At 36.1% G+C, this 17,117-nt stretch overlaps 4 protein-coding genes across 5 annotated transcripts; 2 read left to right on the forward strand and 2 right to left on the reverse strand.

Annotated features, from left to right (window-relative positions):
- Positions 1-888: 888 nt before the first annotated feature.
- LOC145897764 (uncharacterized) lies at positions 889-6,380 on the forward strand. Its single transcript, XM_082986192.1, has 8 exons — positions 889-1,114; positions 1,180-1,346; positions 1,458-1,581; positions 1,665-1,826; positions 1,938-2,105; positions 2,498-2,563; positions 2,727-2,814; positions 4,782-6,380. The coding sequence occupies exons 1-8, from the start codon at positions 1,018-1,020 to the stop codon at positions 5,038-5,040; spliced, it is 1,131 nt and encodes a 376-aa protein (XP_082842318.1). The 5' UTR covers positions 889-1,017; the 3' UTR covers positions 5,041-6,380.
- Positions 6,381-6,670: 290 nt separating this feature from the next.
- Positions 6,671-9,978, forward strand: LOC145897746 (migration and invasion-inhibitory protein-like). Its single transcript, XM_082986160.1, has 9 exons — positions 6,671-6,798; positions 6,948-7,110; positions 7,552-7,591; positions 7,746-7,910; positions 8,173-8,301; positions 8,458-8,668; positions 8,777-8,961; positions 9,325-9,439; positions 9,788-9,978. Exons 1-9 carry the CDS (start codon positions 6,733-6,735, stop codon positions 9,968-9,970), a joined length of 1,257 nt encoding a protein of 418 aa, XP_082842286.1. The 5' UTR covers positions 6,671-6,732; the 3' UTR covers positions 9,971-9,978.
- Positions 9,979-10,523: 545 nt separating this feature from the next.
- LOC145897747 (delta(3,5)-Delta(2,4)-dienoyl-CoA isomerase, mitochondrial-like) lies at positions 10,524-13,909 on the reverse strand. 2 transcript variants are annotated; one of them, XM_082986161.1, is made up of 8 exons: positions 13,654-13,909; positions 12,838-12,953; positions 12,456-12,583; positions 12,042-12,166; positions 11,761-11,874; positions 11,497-11,639; positions 10,831-10,981; positions 10,524-10,657 (listed from the first exon to the last, which is right to left on the reverse strand). In XM_082986161.1, exons 2-8 carry the CDS (start codon positions 12,921-12,923, stop codon positions 10,553-10,555), a joined length of 852 nt encoding a protein of 283 aa, XP_082842287.1. In that variant the 5' UTR covers positions 12,924-12,953; positions 13,654-13,909; the 3' UTR covers positions 10,524-10,552. The 2 variants fall into 2 exon arrangements, with proteins under 2 accessions (XP_082842287.1, XP_082842288.1); XM_082986162.1 differs by having other exon boundaries at positions 12,838-13,247.
- Positions 13,910-14,231: 322 nt separating this feature from the next.
- LOC145898522 (delta(3,5)-Delta(2,4)-dienoyl-CoA isomerase, mitochondrial-like) lies at positions 14,232-17,105 on the reverse strand. Its single transcript, XM_082987011.1, has 8 exons — positions 16,943-17,105; positions 16,747-16,861; positions 16,448-16,575; positions 15,952-16,076; positions 15,662-15,775; positions 15,384-15,526; positions 15,034-15,184; positions 14,232-14,715 (listed from the first exon to the last, which is right to left on the reverse strand). Exons 1-8 carry the CDS (start codon positions 16,974-16,976, stop codon positions 14,611-14,613), a joined length of 915 nt encoding a protein of 304 aa, XP_082843137.1. The 5' UTR covers positions 16,977-17,105; the 3' UTR covers positions 14,232-14,610.
- Positions 17,106-17,117: the final 12 nt, after the last annotated feature.

Below are 17,117 nucleotides of genomic sequence, written 5' to 3' on the forward strand. Positions count from 1 at the left end.
AATTTTTCTTTCAAGAATTAAACGTCGGTATTTTCGCAATTATTAGTTTCACAACAAAAAATACTTTTATCTAAGGTATAAAATACATTTAAGCACTTAAAAACGCTCGATGACGAAGGTTTAACCCATATGTCTCGCGTCACGTATAATTTCCGCAAGCGTCCACTCTAAACCTCTGCCACAAATAAAAATAAACCATTCTATTTTGTGTGATGGAAAGTTCTGTAAATGAACAAAATATACAGAAGTTGGATGACATACAATTTTAAGGCTGTGGAACTTTTCAAGTTAACTTCCTTGAATGTCTGCTTGGTCCGACTCTGTGTTTATTTTTCTTTTGCAAACAGGGCCAGGGCATTGTTTGCACTGGGTTACGTGCCAGGGCGTGTTCAACCAATTGTAGTACTACGGGCTGTGATGACGAGGCGAAAAAAGTTAGCTTTTCCCGCAGCCAAAAAAATCTGAGAAAAAACTGAGAAAAAGCACGATTTTCGACAGGAAGGATTCCTTGTGTTATATTCTGCTGACAGTGCAGCTGGGACGTCGTGAAAATCTTATTGGACTCAGTAAATATTTAAATACAATGAAAGGTTATGCTTTGACGACTACGTGACCTTAAATTTTTGTTCAATGGGGATTGTATCACGCTGGCGGCGCACTGTGTGTAGTAACCGGTCTCTAGTCTAGACCACCATCTGGTTTTGTCATTGAGCGGTAGATGGTCGCGTTATTGAGATATAAAATGTGACTTATGGTGGGCTTTTGGTGTTCTGTTGCTGTCGTGATTGATGAATGTGACAAGTGAGCGTTTCTCAGTGAACATGTTTACATATAAAACATAGCGGCGCGGTCGTGTTTTTGTTTACTATCTTGTTTCTGAAACAGACAGTTTTGAGGAACAAAAATGACTTTTACTTGTAGCAGGGGCTTGCTGCTTCATTGAAATACAGCTAGGAAAAAGACAAGTGAACATGCTAAAAAAACTGACCTTGTGAGATTCATTTGCAGACTGTAAATATGTTGACAAGTATATTCTCCACGATACCTTTTTTAATTTTAGTTGTTATACTGAAAAGTATTGTAGCCATACCTGTGAAACAGCAAGAAGAAATACGTAAGTAATATTAAACAATTTTTATAATTTAATGTACATATGTTGTATTTATTATTCAATTTCAGAAAACGTATCATGCAGTAATACGCTGGATTCAATTTCAACATCTAGATCCAGTTTTGTTATAAGATGTCCAGGGAATTGTTTACAATCATTCATTTGGATACAGGGCACTACAAATTATAGCCCGTCGTCAAATTTATGTGCCGCTGGTATTCATAATGGAGTCATTGTAAGTAATTTGTTGTGAGTAAAACTAAATATTTTTAATGAAATTACAGCATATACTGCATATTGTTTACGCATGACAAGTGATATTTAAAAGGATTTATTTTATTTCAAGACTAATGATGGTGGCCTGATGACAGTTAATGTCCAGTATAATTGGGTACCTCTGGTAGGTTCTCATAAAAATGGAATAACATCATTAGATGGTTTGGAAATTCCCAGATCTTTTGTTCTTGAGAGTGAGTAAATTTGCTTGTTTGTACTTTTTTACACGTCTGCGTGGCTTCAAAAAAATTAAACCGTGTGTATGTTCTGCTATCAGGTGTTGCACACTCCAGTACGTCAAGTATTAAAGCAACACCAACCAGTGCACCATTAAGCAGTGTTTCATCTTTGTCCACAACCACAAGCACCACAACGAATGCTGTAAAAACCTTATCAACGCAGCCAACAGTTTCATCAGAAAAATTTTATGCTGAACCAGGTATATACCATACTTTCGTCATTATGCAAATAAACCCAAGTGGGTAGCACTGAAAGGATTGATTTCTATGCACTATTTGCTGGTGGTGTGACAATGATTTGCCGTGTATAGGATTAACTCCAAACAATGCTCCGCAAGTGTCAAGTACAGACGGTAAACCTCAAATAATACCTTCCACTGAACCACCATCACCCAGCTCAACAAAATCACCTGTTACCTCTGAATCTTTACATTTGGAAGAACTAAAGCAACATAATATTCAATCTTGGCCTGATGGAGGTAGGAATTAAATGTCAAAGTTGTTTGTGGTCTCATCTCGCTCAATGTATTAACATATCCAATTGTCCAATGATAAACTTTTATTAGGTGTTTTTTCTGGTATAAATAGTTGAAAACAACACAGTAAGTATGATCAAGCATGAGAAAATGTGCCTGCGGTATAATTGTGGTTTGTTTCATTCAAGAATTTAATCTCGTTTACTGGAAAATAGCATTCCATAAAACCACATATTGGGCTGTTTCCAAGTATTTGACTCTGTGGCCATTGGTGTATCCTGTAGCTTTACACAAACCATTGGCTTTCATTTTTATTGGCTAGCTGTAACCCTGTGAAACTGTAATGCATAATAATTCCTTGTTCAATTCATTGAAATTCTGTGATTTTATTGCAGAAGCGGTTGAAGTTTCTATGGGGCACACAGAAGATGGAAAAATACATTCTACTCTTAACTTCAAAGGTTGGTAGTTACCTTCATCAGCCTGTTTTTGTTTAAGTAGATGGAAAACATCAGTATAGTTAATTTTAATGTTGTCAATATTGAGAGGAAACTAATTCAACACAAAGACACTTGTATTTTCTTCCTAATAGCATGTATTTGAATTTAGTGTTATATTTTGCAGTGTGGATACCTGGTGGAATAGGTGTATGTGTTGTACTTGTTCTCTTTGCAACCCTTCTACTATGGTTCTGCAGGACAAGGAAAACAAGGTAATTTAAATAAAAATTATGGAAAAAAGAATTTTTTAATTTTTATTGCTATGTTATATATACAATTTAACTGTTTAACACCTTTTACATGTAACATGATTTCAACAACTCAATTTTACTGGGTTGTTACTATGGCAGCACAGAAACGCAAATCATATGTTAAATGCTTACAGTACTTACAGATTGACATAGTATTAAAAAATCACGAAAATTTCTGGGGGGAAACCCAAAATGAATAGGTCCATCAGAGGTTGTACGTATACATGTTAGGATATAATAATGTTGAAAAGCATGTGGCATGTTGTCACTTCCTCAGTCAACAGTCTTGTTGTTGATGTGTGTCATACTTTTACCATAAACATTAGCTGGGGTTATTCTGCAAATTTTGTTTAATGTTGTACATTCAAAATGACAAAAGGGTGTTGACATCAGCGTGTTTACTGTCACTATTTCTGTGACTTTTAATATTAATGTAATTGTTTACAAATAAAAGCAAGAATTTGTTAACAATATCACTTTTTGTGTGTGACATGTTTCATGTATGTAAGGTTACCATAGGCATAGACCAAACATATATAGCACACTGCCATGATGGAGTACATAACCAAATTTGAATTTTTTCATTTACAATGCTTGTTTTGAAGATTATTATTTATTACCTCATAATCTTCTTCTTTTGGGTGCCATAATATGTTGCAACGTCAACCAAACTGCCATAAAAGTAAAAATCCATATTTCATGGAAGTGTACATAAAAACATTAGGAGCGCCTAAACACCGGTTACCAACGGGCAGTAAATTTGAGTTACCTTTGGGTTAAAGTTGTCAGCAAGACATTTGCACTTTTAACTGTATGCCAAGAAGTTTTGAAACGGTTAAGTTTGGAAATACCTATTAGTTATTTTTACATTATTTCTTTGCTTTGCTGTAGTGCTTTTAGGTTTCTTACAATTTTGTTTGGATATGTATTTCAAAACCTCTCTTTTGCTTTGCAAAATGAATATGTTAAAACAGGGGGGTAAATTTAGTCCTTAAAAGGGTGCCAGGTAAATCAGAGAAAAAAACGTAAGACTACTTTTTATTTTGGGGTATTTTGCATTACCCGCACTGCTGGACGTGCTGGTGACATCTTAATGCAAAGTTCGTGACAGTGTTGTCACTTTTCGCTGCTGCCTGCATGCTTGGCTGCACAACTGGTGGCCTGGTATTCTGAGTAGGGTTTGTGTCTGACGTCAATAACCCAGCCACCTGGCCGTGATGATTTGCATGAAACACCTGTTAGAGACACTAACAGATTTTAAGGAGGCACAAATTGGAAAATACAGCTTATTATTGAATTGTATACCACTATAACTGTCATTTTTGCTATTGGTGTTTGTGTAAGACGTAATACACAAAAAAAACTGCCTAACTACGCAGTAACTCATACTTGAGCAATGTTGCATAAAGTTAGCATGCCACAAATTTAATAATAATGTGTAAGCTGCTTTATCAGCCCAAAACAACAAGCTATTAACTGTTCAATTACTTTTAATGGAGCTATCATAGAAGTAGATTTAGAGAAAATCACCCATATTTATGTTGGAAGCACACAAAAATTGTTTTGCTTGCGTAGCTGAAATGGTTTGTTGCAACGTCAGTCTCGCAGTGTGATATGCCAACAGGTACTTGTTGTAGACCGATCTCGTTTGTTCATTGTTAACGCCGCCCTTTTGGCTAATGCACCTCATGCATTAAAATTCAATTTTTTTCATACCTGATGACGTCGTAGTAACAATTCATGACGTCACAATATAGCCACCCCCCTTGGAAAAATGAAAACTAGGCGCCTATGCCCAGGGTGTATGGTATTATGAGAAATCCATTTGTACATTTGTCCAAAAATTGCTTATCTCGTCGATTTAACTTTGTCTACACAACCAAGCAGTTTTTCAAACACAAATTTAAAACCTGAATACATTATGTTAGGTCTGCGAATGTGGGGACACCATGCGGTAAGCACAAACTCCGTAGCAGCTCGCGAGGTGGCGTAGAAACGTGCGTGTGTTACGTTGCCGTCGATTCGTCGGTGCAAGCTCTTCTACACGACCCGGAAACTTGTGAGAGACCGTGCGAGCTAAGGGAAAAACTTCAAGAAACCGACGGCCAGTTGGGGTGTGGGGGACATTCGGGACCACAGTGCGATGACTGCACAGGTGAAAAGTGTGCGAGCCTTTATGATTTCTAGCACATGTGAACTGCGTTGCGTGAAAGTTTATTTATTCGTATTTTTGTAAAATGTTTCGTCGCTTTATTTGCAATCTGTTGTGTCTCCTCCTGTGGCTCTTTCTCGTGTAATGAAACCGCCGCTGCGTCTTGCAGGTCATAATTTCCAAAGCCGCACGCGACCTTTACCTCTGGAAGTTTTCATGGACTTAGCGAATTTTATAACTAACGATCCGCCCCTTTAAAGACAATTTTTTTGTAAGATCCTGCTGGTTTGAAACAATATGCTGAAGGTTGCGCCTTCATCAATGAAATCCACGTGTTAACACGTCAGCAATCCATTTCCTCTTCTTACCTAAATTTAAGCAACGTTTATAATAGCTTGACACTTCCTGTGTCACTTTATTTGACAAATGTTTCGTCTTAGTCAGTTTTTGGTCGACGCATTCAGCTTTTATGACGGACCTTTTAGATACACAAGCCATGCAAGCGAACACTCAAATCATTTTTGTAAACCTTTGAACAGCTTTGCACGCCCGTATTGACAATTTGTAAGATTCACAAATGCGTTCTTTAACAATCTCCCCTCACTACTGGTTAAAAACTATTTTTTTCTGTGTTACTTTAATTTCAAACAAGTATGTTGTTTTTGGTAATTATCTGTTTAATATCCCTCTCACTACTGTATAGCTAAAATGTGAAAGACACCATAAATTCTACACAATTATTTCGGTGCATGGATATGCAACATCGTCGTGTAAGTATCCAAATGCAAATTCAAAATAGGTCAATTCGGCCAACAGTTTATCAGCGGCGTTATTATGTGAATTGCACAGAACCTCATCACCATGCTTTTTAGAAAAAATGCTTGCTTCTCCATTTGTCACTAGTTCCCATGTTAAATTATAACTGCACTCTGCAAAACTGAAAACTTTTAGAATTTTGTGTTCTTTTTCAACGTGTTACGTCAACTTATTTCGTTTAATATGCAAACATGTGTACGGTATTATTGGAAAACAAAATACTTTGTTCAGTGCCTCTATAGAATAAAATTTCGGCATTATCAATTAGCTTTTTATGTTTGCCCGTAATTTTTATGTCTTTTAGAAACACAGGATATTTATTAGAAATAATCTTAATATATCGCCGTTTTGAGCGCTTTAATTCATTGTCATGCCCTTGCATTGCTTTTGCTTTTTTGTAGCTATAAAAAATTGGTCGCATTGACCACGTAGTTGTCTGCACTAAAACTGAAAAAGTTTCCAAAACAGTTGCAATGTGAAAGCCTTTTGTGTTTTCTGGTGTGTTTGACGTTTAAGGGAGTTTTGTCCGTTTGTGACGCAGAGATAAATAAATTTGGAGATTTTACCAGTACGGAGTGAAATTGAGGTTATTACATGAAGCAAGTGGTTGTGAAGCGTTGACGTAGAAGATTGCGGATTGACGTAAGAAAACAGCTTATTTAATTAGTATCGAAGTGCTTGTGCGCAGTAAATCCATCAAGAAAGCTGCTAACAAGTTTCTGCTGAATAAAATAGCAAAATTACGACATTTCTGTCGGTATGTGCACGAAATAAATATATAATTTAAAAAACAACTTTTTAATAAAAATCCATCTGCATATGATTTCTATGTAACTTCGTTGTGCGGTTATTTTAAAGTTGTTTATTGTTCTGCTCGACAATTTGCTGGAATCATTTTATTAATCGTTGCAATGCCTGCCGATGGAGAACTTCGAAACGCAAACAAAAAGTTATTGCAAAGACTTAAGCAGTCACAGGTATAACTTTTATATATACATATTGTTAATTAGTAATTGAACGTCACGAGCTACAGACATTTCCCAGTAACATGTTAAGAAAGATGTCATGTTTGCAAAGCACTGCTACTATATTTTGTATTTCTGCCATGTTATTCTTTTCATTTCAGGCGGAGATAGCAAGGTTGATCGTGGCATCAAAGCATTCTGACCCACGACTACTGACTGGTGTCCCCCTAACATCAACAGTAGTTCATAGAAATAATGATGATGTTTTGCGAAGGTCTGGGAGGTTGATCAGTCAAGCAAGAAGTGTGCTCACAAAGTCACCAGGTACCCTAAATTGGTTCCTGTTAACTGTATAACACTGTAAAACTTTTTCGTTTCTGTTCATCCCTCTCACACTGAATGCTGCTTTCCATTCACCCAAAGGCAAAAACCGCTATGACCGTAACTTTACATAATATTGTTATTATGGTTTTTGTGTATTGTACAAGATGTACAGTTTAATATTTTTTATGCTAAGTTTACTGAGTTACTGCAGTTAACCTATTTGTCTGACATGTTTGTTGGAATTATATTGGATAGGTGCAAATCTAGTAGTGCGTACAAACAGAAATATAAAATAGAAATCATTTACCCCTTCCTGTAGGTTCACCCTTGCGCAAATTCTATTTACCCTGGGTGGCCATTCACTAGTTTTTACCCAAGTCTCTGTTATCAATAGATTGTTTTCTTAATAAAATGTCTGATTCTTTAAAATTTGTTTGGCAGGAATATTGAAAAAAAAGAACAAAACACCCAAAAGAGTTCAGTAAGTAAAAACAAATTGCAACAACATCTAATATTTGGATAAATTATAATTGAAGTGGTTTGTAACCAATTATACCACCGTAATACATTGGAAAAAGCAAAATGCTTGTTGATAGCCACAACGTTTATTGCTTTACCAATGATGATTTATACAGTTTGCCAACACCGATAATTAGAAGTCCATCGAGAGCTTCTTCAGCATCTCCAAAGTATGAAATCATCTCAAATTTTCTCAAGAGTCAAACAGATAAAGGGAAGAATCTCACATTTAGTGAAACACCAGCAGAACAACCAATGCTGACAGACCCTGGAAACACAAGGTATTTATATTTAAATTTTCACCCTCTGAAATTTCACCCAAACCTACACTGAATGATGGTTTTGTTTCTTGTGTCTGATTTGATTTATTATTTTTGGGCTGTGTTTGACATTTTTGTTGCTGTTTAGAAAAAGGGGCTTTGTTTGTGTCATGCAGGTGACAGTGAACTAACTATTTCAAGAAATGTGTGTTTCCATGCATCTGTGTTGAAAATTTTTGTTGTTGAAATACTTGAAAAATCATCACTCTTTACTATTTTCCAGGCCATATAAAGCTATGGATCAAACTACAGGACCCAAATCAATTTTAGTAAAAACAGGAGAAGAGAAAACAGTGAGCATGGATGCAAATCATAGAAGTGTAACAAAAACACCTCAGCGTCAAGTTATCAGGTCTGTTTCAATAAATCAAACAATGTTACTAAATATAAAAAACAAATTTATGTGAAATAAGTATTTAAGCATATTTTTTGTTTTGAATATGCACAACAATGTTGTAAACCACGCTCCAAAACCCTAAAATTAAGGATTTTGCTATTGTGTGTAAAGTGTTGAGCCTCCGCTTCTGGGCTATGACTGGATTGCCGGAGTGATTGAAAATGAAGATCCAGAAGTTGATCACTCTGATTCATTCCTGGATGAAATTAAGGAATTTCGAAAGTTAAATCGTTCAGACTGCCAGAGTAAGCGGACTTGGAATGAAATGATCAAAACACCAAAAACTCCTCTGCAAGAACTTTCACCACAAATAAAGCTACATGTAAGCAATGAAGTTGCAAATTTTGCTTGTGACATACAATTTCATGCTTTCTTAATGCTAACAATGCAAAAACCATCTTTTGTCATGTTTTTCTGTTATTTACCGTAGAGGGTGTCGGCAAGGAGTCCAGACCCAAGCGATACAAGAGATCCCCGTATTGTTAACTACACAATCAATAAACGCCTCTTTCCTGTTCCTGTGGACTCGAGTGATTGTGGAAAGCCAGGCTGTGTCGCATCACCAAGATACATACGAGTCTCAATTCCAAAGGCTTCACTTATTTCCCCATACAGGTGCCTGCAGCTTGTTTTATCTTGAATCTTAGCAATACATTTGTAATATGATAAAATCTGTTCATGTTCTGCAAACTCCTTTCTTAAATAGTTTTTCATCCATGGACCTCTGGCCAATTTGTTTTAATTCCCCTGTGGACATTTTGTAGACCGATTGAAACAGCACCATTTTCTGTTTTTTTTCTTTGTAAGTTGTAATAAAACTAATTGGGCATTGCTGCATCTGCTACACAGATAAATGTTTTTTGTCACAACATCAAAACATAAATAATAATGACAAATGTTTGCTGTCACTGTGTGAATATAAATGATGAAAAGACCCAGCAATTAGCAACTAAGCTCAACCTCTTTGTGCTCGTACAGATATCGACCCAAACATGGATTGAAACCACACGATGGTGCAGATTCGCTTTCACTTCCCGATCATTGCGCATTAGGATGGCACAATACAGTTCCAAAGAGAGTGCCCAAGTCGGAGGTGAGTCATTTTTATTTCACAAGAACAGTTTTACCTTTTTAACTGCTTTCAAAACTTCTTCACATTAGGTGGGGTGACATGCAGTACATCAAGTTTTTTGATTTATTTTCTCACTATGTGCATTTGAACAATTAACAAATAATGATCTACGGGAGGTTTTGTACTACCTGGTGCAACATGTTTTATTTATCACTAAAAATATACAAAAAAAATGTTAATTAAATAATATCATTCGAGACTGATAGATTGGAATACACCGCTGAATTTGTTGTGACATATCGTAATAACACTCACCCACTTGTGTCCAATACAACAATTATACTGCTTTGAACTTGCTGCTGTATGCAGGATGATGCCTGTCTTGACCTTCGCTCTTCCATCCGACCCAAGGAAAACTTAACAAGCTTGCAGCTGAAATCAGGGCAAGTTAACTTGCGCGGTGGGGTGGCGCCTTCACCGGTTTCAGAAAGTTTTCTTGATCGGTCATATGCAATACAGTACAAGCTACGAAAGTTAAAAAGTGGACTTTGAGTGTCTACGCTATGATTTTAACTGTAACAGTATTTTTTATTACATTTTCTCTTGCATTTGCTTTTCTCAAAAATGAAACATTTGAAATCGCAAAATATGCAGGAGTCATGGAATGCACTGTTATAAATTTGTGTGTTGAGGTAATTTATGGCGCAATATTAAATGTCATTAGTACAAAAAGTTGTGTTCATTTGTTGCCTGACCATACTGAAAGAGAACGTGTATGTTATGTATGTGCATGATTTTTAAAAGAAGAAATTAAATTTTTCCCATTTCATTTATGAAGTTGCCTTAAATGATGTCACACTGACGGTTAATAGGGCGATGATGTCAATTTTACAGGCGTGTGGACTGTGGCACACAACAAAGAAAAAAGGACAGTTTAAAATAGTGCTTTGACGCAATAAGAATAAAGAACATTTCAAATAATTTCACGCAATAATAAACAGCGCCATCATTGTTACATGGGATTCAAAATTGTCTTTATGTTCATCTTGGCCATACAGAAATATGCAACATCAATTTCAGAAGACTTGACGACCACTAATCAATTTGTTGTTACCGGAGTCACAGAAAAAAAAACTATAACTTTGAAAATGTTACATCAGCTGGGGTTTTCTTGGTCATCAAGGCTTGTGCAGATTTCATGATATCTTCAGTTTGGAGCATTGACATGTTCCATGATTTCTACAAAAACACCAAGGAATAACAGAAGCTATTTGTCAAGAAAAATATCACAAATCATTTCTCAAACTCCATACAATGTCAAAGTTCCACAAAAAAACATGGTTATGCTCAGAACATTCCTGCTGAGCATAACCATGCAGAAAAAACTATTCTTAAGCTATGTCATGACATACTATATATTCCAAGCCTTCGTTGATGGAATGATCCCTGGCATAGTTCAGGTTGACTTTTGTGCTTTGAACAGCAACTGGACTTTTTGTGGCAATAAAGGCAGCTAGATTAATTGCTTCTTTCATTAGCTTGTCTTTGTCACAAAGGACTTTGCTGCAATAAGTAGATATTATGAAGATGATGCAAATCCCATGCTTGTGATAAAGGGGAATCATTTATTAAAAGGACAATGGGCGCAAAAGTATTTTGGCGCCACAAATGTTCCGATGTGTTATCACAGAAACTAATTCACTTTCACCAACTTACATTTGTCATAAACAATTCTCCAACGTGTTAATCGTATCATTTTCTTATGTAATTAACTGGACTTGGTTATCCTATAGTGGTGTAATCGGCACACGTTGTTAACAGAGTTTCCAATCTACATTTCCTGAGGCTAACATAACTTTGCTATAACACTATTCTAAGGCGATGGAGATGTTTTTTCTATCTTTTGTAGTCAGGTGCGTCTCAAAAGCAGATATGTTGTACGGTGCAAGTGGTGGCGATTTGGGATGCACGATCCCTATGCAAGAAACTGGATTATGCGATTAACCGATTTTGTCTGTATATGATTGAATTAATTTCAATCCTAGTTTGTTTATTAGTTTTATCCCTACATTATCCACCTTACTAATCCACAATCTTTTGCTTCTGCTGATCCCATCTTTCTTGCTGTGTAAGCCAGTTCACGTACCAGCCCTTCATTACCGATAATCTTGGGCATGCGATGCAGAGTTCCCATATCGGCAGCAAAACCAACATCAATTTCCTTTAGCAAAACCAACAACTTTAGTAACCGAACTAGTATGAATTTAAACTATACAAACTTTCTTGTGCATTTGATTACAGTAACTACAGTTTGTGATCAGACAAGTGAAACAATATTTCACCTTTATTGAGAATACAGCATCTTCTGTGCACATACGGATGTCACAAGCTGTTATTACGTCTATTCCCCCACCAATACATGGGCCATGGACCGCAACCACAACTGGTTTTGGGCACTGTAAAAAAGAGAAAAAAATTATTACCTGTATAGCTGAGGACAGAAAGTCACTTAGATTAATCAATACAAGACAGAATTTAAAGTGGCCCAGTGCAATGAAAAAAGTGAATTTATTTGCAGTAATCACATGGACTTAATCCACTGCATTCCTTATGTGTGACACACCTTTTCAATGACATTACAGCTCTCATGGGCGATTTCAAGAAACTGTTTTAATTCGAAAGCCTTCCTGGCAACATCTTTATCACTGGCAGGTCGTAATGTAGAGGCTGCTTCCATGAGGTCAAGGCCTGTCAAAAACAGAATTGTTGTACAAGTGGATAAGTTGTAAAGTTTATCTGTTGGGCAACACATTCAAATATCCAGATCGAGTAATTTTCTTTTAAACCAGAATGTTCTGTTTTGAATTAATTTAGTGCGAACTGACTGATTGCTCTATTGGCTAAATTATAGCAATGCAAAAAGCATATGATGTGTAGTTAATATACTGTTTAACATTCTTAACAACTGCCAGATATTGTGACAAAACAGCTTTTTGAAATTGTACATTTTTTTCAAGTTTTAAATTCACATTGTTACCTGCAGTGAACATTCTTCCTCTGCCAGACAAGATAATGGATCTCACATTTTCATCATATGAAGCTTGGTTGAAACAAGAAATCATCTCTTTCCACATAGAAGTGTTCATTGCGTTCAACTGCTTTTCTCTAAACATTTGTTATACTGTGGTTATAAATCCAGTTGGTTGCACTTGTAAAAGCATGGTACAAGTCTGTATGTGCACATTACACACATACAGATTAATCTGGCTAAAATGAACCCAAATATACATGCGAAATCACTGCCATTCCTCATACACCAACACCATGGAATATGTGATCTTTTCCAAATAGCACACAGAGGCATGTCAGCTATACAATACACATAACACACAAAATATAAGAAAATCTTGTGCACAAACCTATTAAACTCGATATGCAGTACATATTCTTGTGGAAAAGAAATGGCCAATGTCTCAAATTTGTATTCAATCTTGTCTGGTGACATTCTTGCAATGGAGACATTTACTGAAAAATCCTATTCAAAGAAATCTATGGCATTAAACCTACTATATTATGCCAAAACCAACATGAAATGCACATTTTTAACAACAGCTGCAGAGGTAGTTGTGAAAGTATGATAATTGCACAGTTTCACTCAGTCTGTGACTAACTAATTTTTTTGCAATCATGTTAACATTTGGTGATGGTTTTGCAATGGGGTTCTTAACCAGTCTGCAGAGTTTGGCAGCTGCACGCGCAAGTTTTTCTGTTCTTGTTTGCACGCCAAATTTTTCTTACTGCACACGAAAATTTTTCGCTCCATGAATGTCTAAACATAAAACAATTAACAGAAAGACGTTTTCGTTGCATGCGGGTTAAGGGGTCGAGCACGTGCGCACGCGAAAAGATTTAGTCTTACACACCCGAGATCTCTTCGGGAACTTCCATACAGCACATAGCAATGTGTTATATGTCCTAGAGGGCCAGGAGACACTGGATAACCATTAATGACTGACACCTTTTTTTATATACTGCACCTTTGTCCAAAGTCTTGTTGTTTCAGTTTGCAAACTTATCTTTTGTTCTTTTACTTTATGGCATTTTTGTTCCCAGATTAGTTTTAGAAACTGAAAACCTGAATTCATTTATCGTTAAATAACTCAAGGTTTTACACAGTCTAAGTACGTGCTGTAAATCAAACTCGGAACAACTTACACAACCACCTAAAGATTTACCTGTTGAACGACATGCACCCGATGTCACGAAGATCTTTTAATCCTTAATGTGGCAGGAAGGCTTGCTGGTCAAAATCGAGTCACATGTTATACAGCGTCTCCTTTCCCTTCCTATTTTGACCGTATGTGGAGAAAAACATGACTCCACTGTAACTATCCTAAAGAAACTCTTACAAAGAAATACAGCAACAATGTTTTCTCGTTCATGGAAATCCCTGAAATTCGCAACAGCAACTACTCGCGTATCTGTGACAGTTCAAAATAATTACCAATCTTTAAAACATTCCGTGAATAATCCGTTTCAAAGCTTGTCATAAACCGGCCTGCTGTTCACAACGAAAGTACGATAAGGGTATTTCCCGTTGAAGAAACTGTCTTCAATCAAAAACACTATCGCGGTTGGCAAAACCAAGGCAGAAAAAGTGGCAAAGCTATCAGAAACCAGGACAGCACAACATTTAAACACATCGAATATGTTGCTACAAACAACTGTCTTTTTGTTTAAAAGTAGAAACATTTCTTACAAGAACGACTAAGCCTACTTTTTTGAAATCAATTTACACATTTTTTGTTTTATTTTCCTTGTATTTGTCATTCTGGAGATTGAAATGTATAAATTACTAAAAGTGAAGCCAAAATTGATAGCAGTGCCAAAATTGTGTTGCAGACATTTTACGCAATTTTCAACAGCAACATTTGGTATAACAAGGCAAACAAAATCATCTTTTTTCAAGGCTTGGTCATGCAGAATGAGAATATGCAATACGGACATAAGGATAGTATTGCAGCACCAGAATATTTCTACGGCAGACATTGCTAATTCTGCACTGTTTTAATTGTAATGGTATAAATTTCAACATGAAATTGGCAATTACAATAAGTTTCTTGTTTCAAACAAAATTGCATCACACATACAAAATAAAATGTAGCTTTATCAACAATAATTTAAACCATGAACTATAACTTTGAAAATGTTACATCAGCTGGGGTTTTCTTGGTCATCAAGGCTTGTGCAGATTTCATGATATCTTCAGTTTGGAGCATTGACATGTTCCATGATTTCTACAAAAACATCGAGGGTTAACATTACTTTTAAATGTGCACATTCATGTGTTTAACAAGGGTTGAATAATTCAATTTATTTTATTTTCACCATTAGCAAAATACACAATTGCAAAACAAAATGATATAGACAGTGGCAAAGAATTGGTTAAAACCATACTTGGCTATACAAAGCCAGCCCTAGGATGGGAATGTTGCACAATATCGTTAATTAAAAGGTTTTTGTTTCATAGATTGAAAATGTAAGGTCACAACACTTTCTTGATAAAACTACATAATTATGCAACACAACTCTCATCATGTCACATCATGACTTACCATGTATTCCAATCCTTCGCTGATGGAATGATCTCTGGCATAGTTGAGGTTAACCTTGGTGCTTTGAACAGCAACTGGACTTTTCGTGGCAATAGTAGTAGCAAGTTGAATGGCTTCTTCCATTAGCCTGTCTTTGTCACTTAGGACTTTGCTGTGGCAAAAAAAACATTAAAAAGATGAAAGAAACAAAGCACACCCATTGAAAAGTAGATTATTTTGTGGAAGCACAATCAGTGCAAAAATATTTGGTTCACAAAAGAACCCATGCAATGCGTTTTACATTTTAATTGAAATAAATGGCAATAAAAAAGTAATTGTCTTTGATTTTTGGGGAACTGTATTTTACTTACTTTACTAATCCACAATCTTTTGCTTCTGCTGATCCCATCTTTCTTGCTGTATAAGCCAACTCACGTACCAGCCCTTCATTTCCGATAATCTTGGGCATGCGCTGCAGAGTTCCCATATCGGCTGCCAGACCAACATCAATTTCCTTCAAATAGCAAGTTACATAACCAGATGTGAAAAAATACTTTCCACTGAATTTAGAGTGTATAATCAGTTCATATGAGTACAAAAATAGTCAGACAATATGAGTAGTTTTAATCACTATATAAAAATATTTCACCTTTATTGAGAATACAGCATCTTCTGTGCACATACGGATGTCACAAGCTGTTATTACATCCATTCCCCCACCAATACATGGACCATGGACCGCAACCACAACTGGTTTTGGGCACTGAAGTAAAGGGAAAAAAATTTATTACACGCTAATCTGTGAGACAGATACAAAATAATATTAATTATTAAAATGAATTTGACAGAAGTTAAAATGATTCAGTACAATGGAAGGAGTGAATTTTTTTGCAGTAATCACATGGGCTTAACCCACTGCATTCCATATTTCTGACACACCTTCTCAATGACATTACAGCTCTCTTGGGCGATTTCAATAAACCGTTTTAGTTCAAAAGCCTTTCGGGCAACATCTTTATCACCAGCAGGTTGTAATGTAGAGGCTGCTTCCATGAGGTCAAGGCCTGTCAAAAACAGAATTGTTGTACAAGTGGTTGGGTTGACAGGTTTATCTTTTGGCCAACACATTTAAATATCCAGACAGGGAGACAGAGTAAATTTATCTTAAACCAGAATGTTATGCTTTGAATTAATTTAGTGTGAACTGACTGATTGGTCTATTGGCTTACAGGTTCATAATAGCAATTTGCGAAAAGCATTAAATATGTAAAAAATCTGTATTATTTTTTGAACAATTGTCATATATAGTAATGTTTTATGCAAATGGCTGTGCAACTTAAGAAAAAAGTTGCTAATCCAGCTAACTGCAATGCCTGGGCTACAAAGCCTGCAAACCTAATGAATGGTATATGTCGTAACAAAACAACAATCTTACCTGCAGTGAACATTCTTCCTCTGCCAGACAAGATAATGGATCTCACATTTTCATCATATGAAGCCTGGTTGAAACAAGAAATCATCTCTTTCCACATGGAAGCGTTCATCGAGTTCAACTGCTTCTCTCTAAAACATTTTTGGTTAGCAGTTTAAAGCCACAAATTGTGCAAGGGCAAACTATGACATTGTACCAATGGCACAAAGGGGCAAATGTGAAAAAACTAAAAAAGATGTTTGATCAGATGAACTCTTTGTTTCAACACTGATTAAAAATTGTGGTAATATTGAAAGACAAACCTATTAAATTCAATATGCAGAACATATTCCTTGGGAGATGAAACAGCCAATGTATCGAATTTGTATTCACTCTTGTCTGATGACATTCTTGCAGCGGACACATTTACTGAAGAAACTAATTAAAAAAGCAGACGAACGCAATTAACCCTTGCACATTTGTCAAAATTTAAAAATGCATGTACATTGAACAACTTACTCTTGGTCAGAGTTCTTGCAGCACAACGCAACATTTTTCCAAGTTATCTGTAACACGTTGCCCCACTAATAATAATCCTTCTCGATTGTGATGCTGTCCAAACTATTACCATCAGTAAGAAGGTAAATGCTTGTTTGGTTTCGCGTGTTTACAAAACTCTCTGGAAATATGCCGG

Source organism: Ascidia mentula, chromosome 4, assembly GCF_947561715.1.
Source record: "Ascidia mentula chromosome 4, kaAscMent1.1, whole genome shotgun sequence".
NCBI classification, from domain to species: domain Eukaryota; kingdom Metazoa; phylum Chordata; class Ascidiacea; order Phlebobranchia; family Ascidiidae; genus Ascidia; species Ascidia mentula.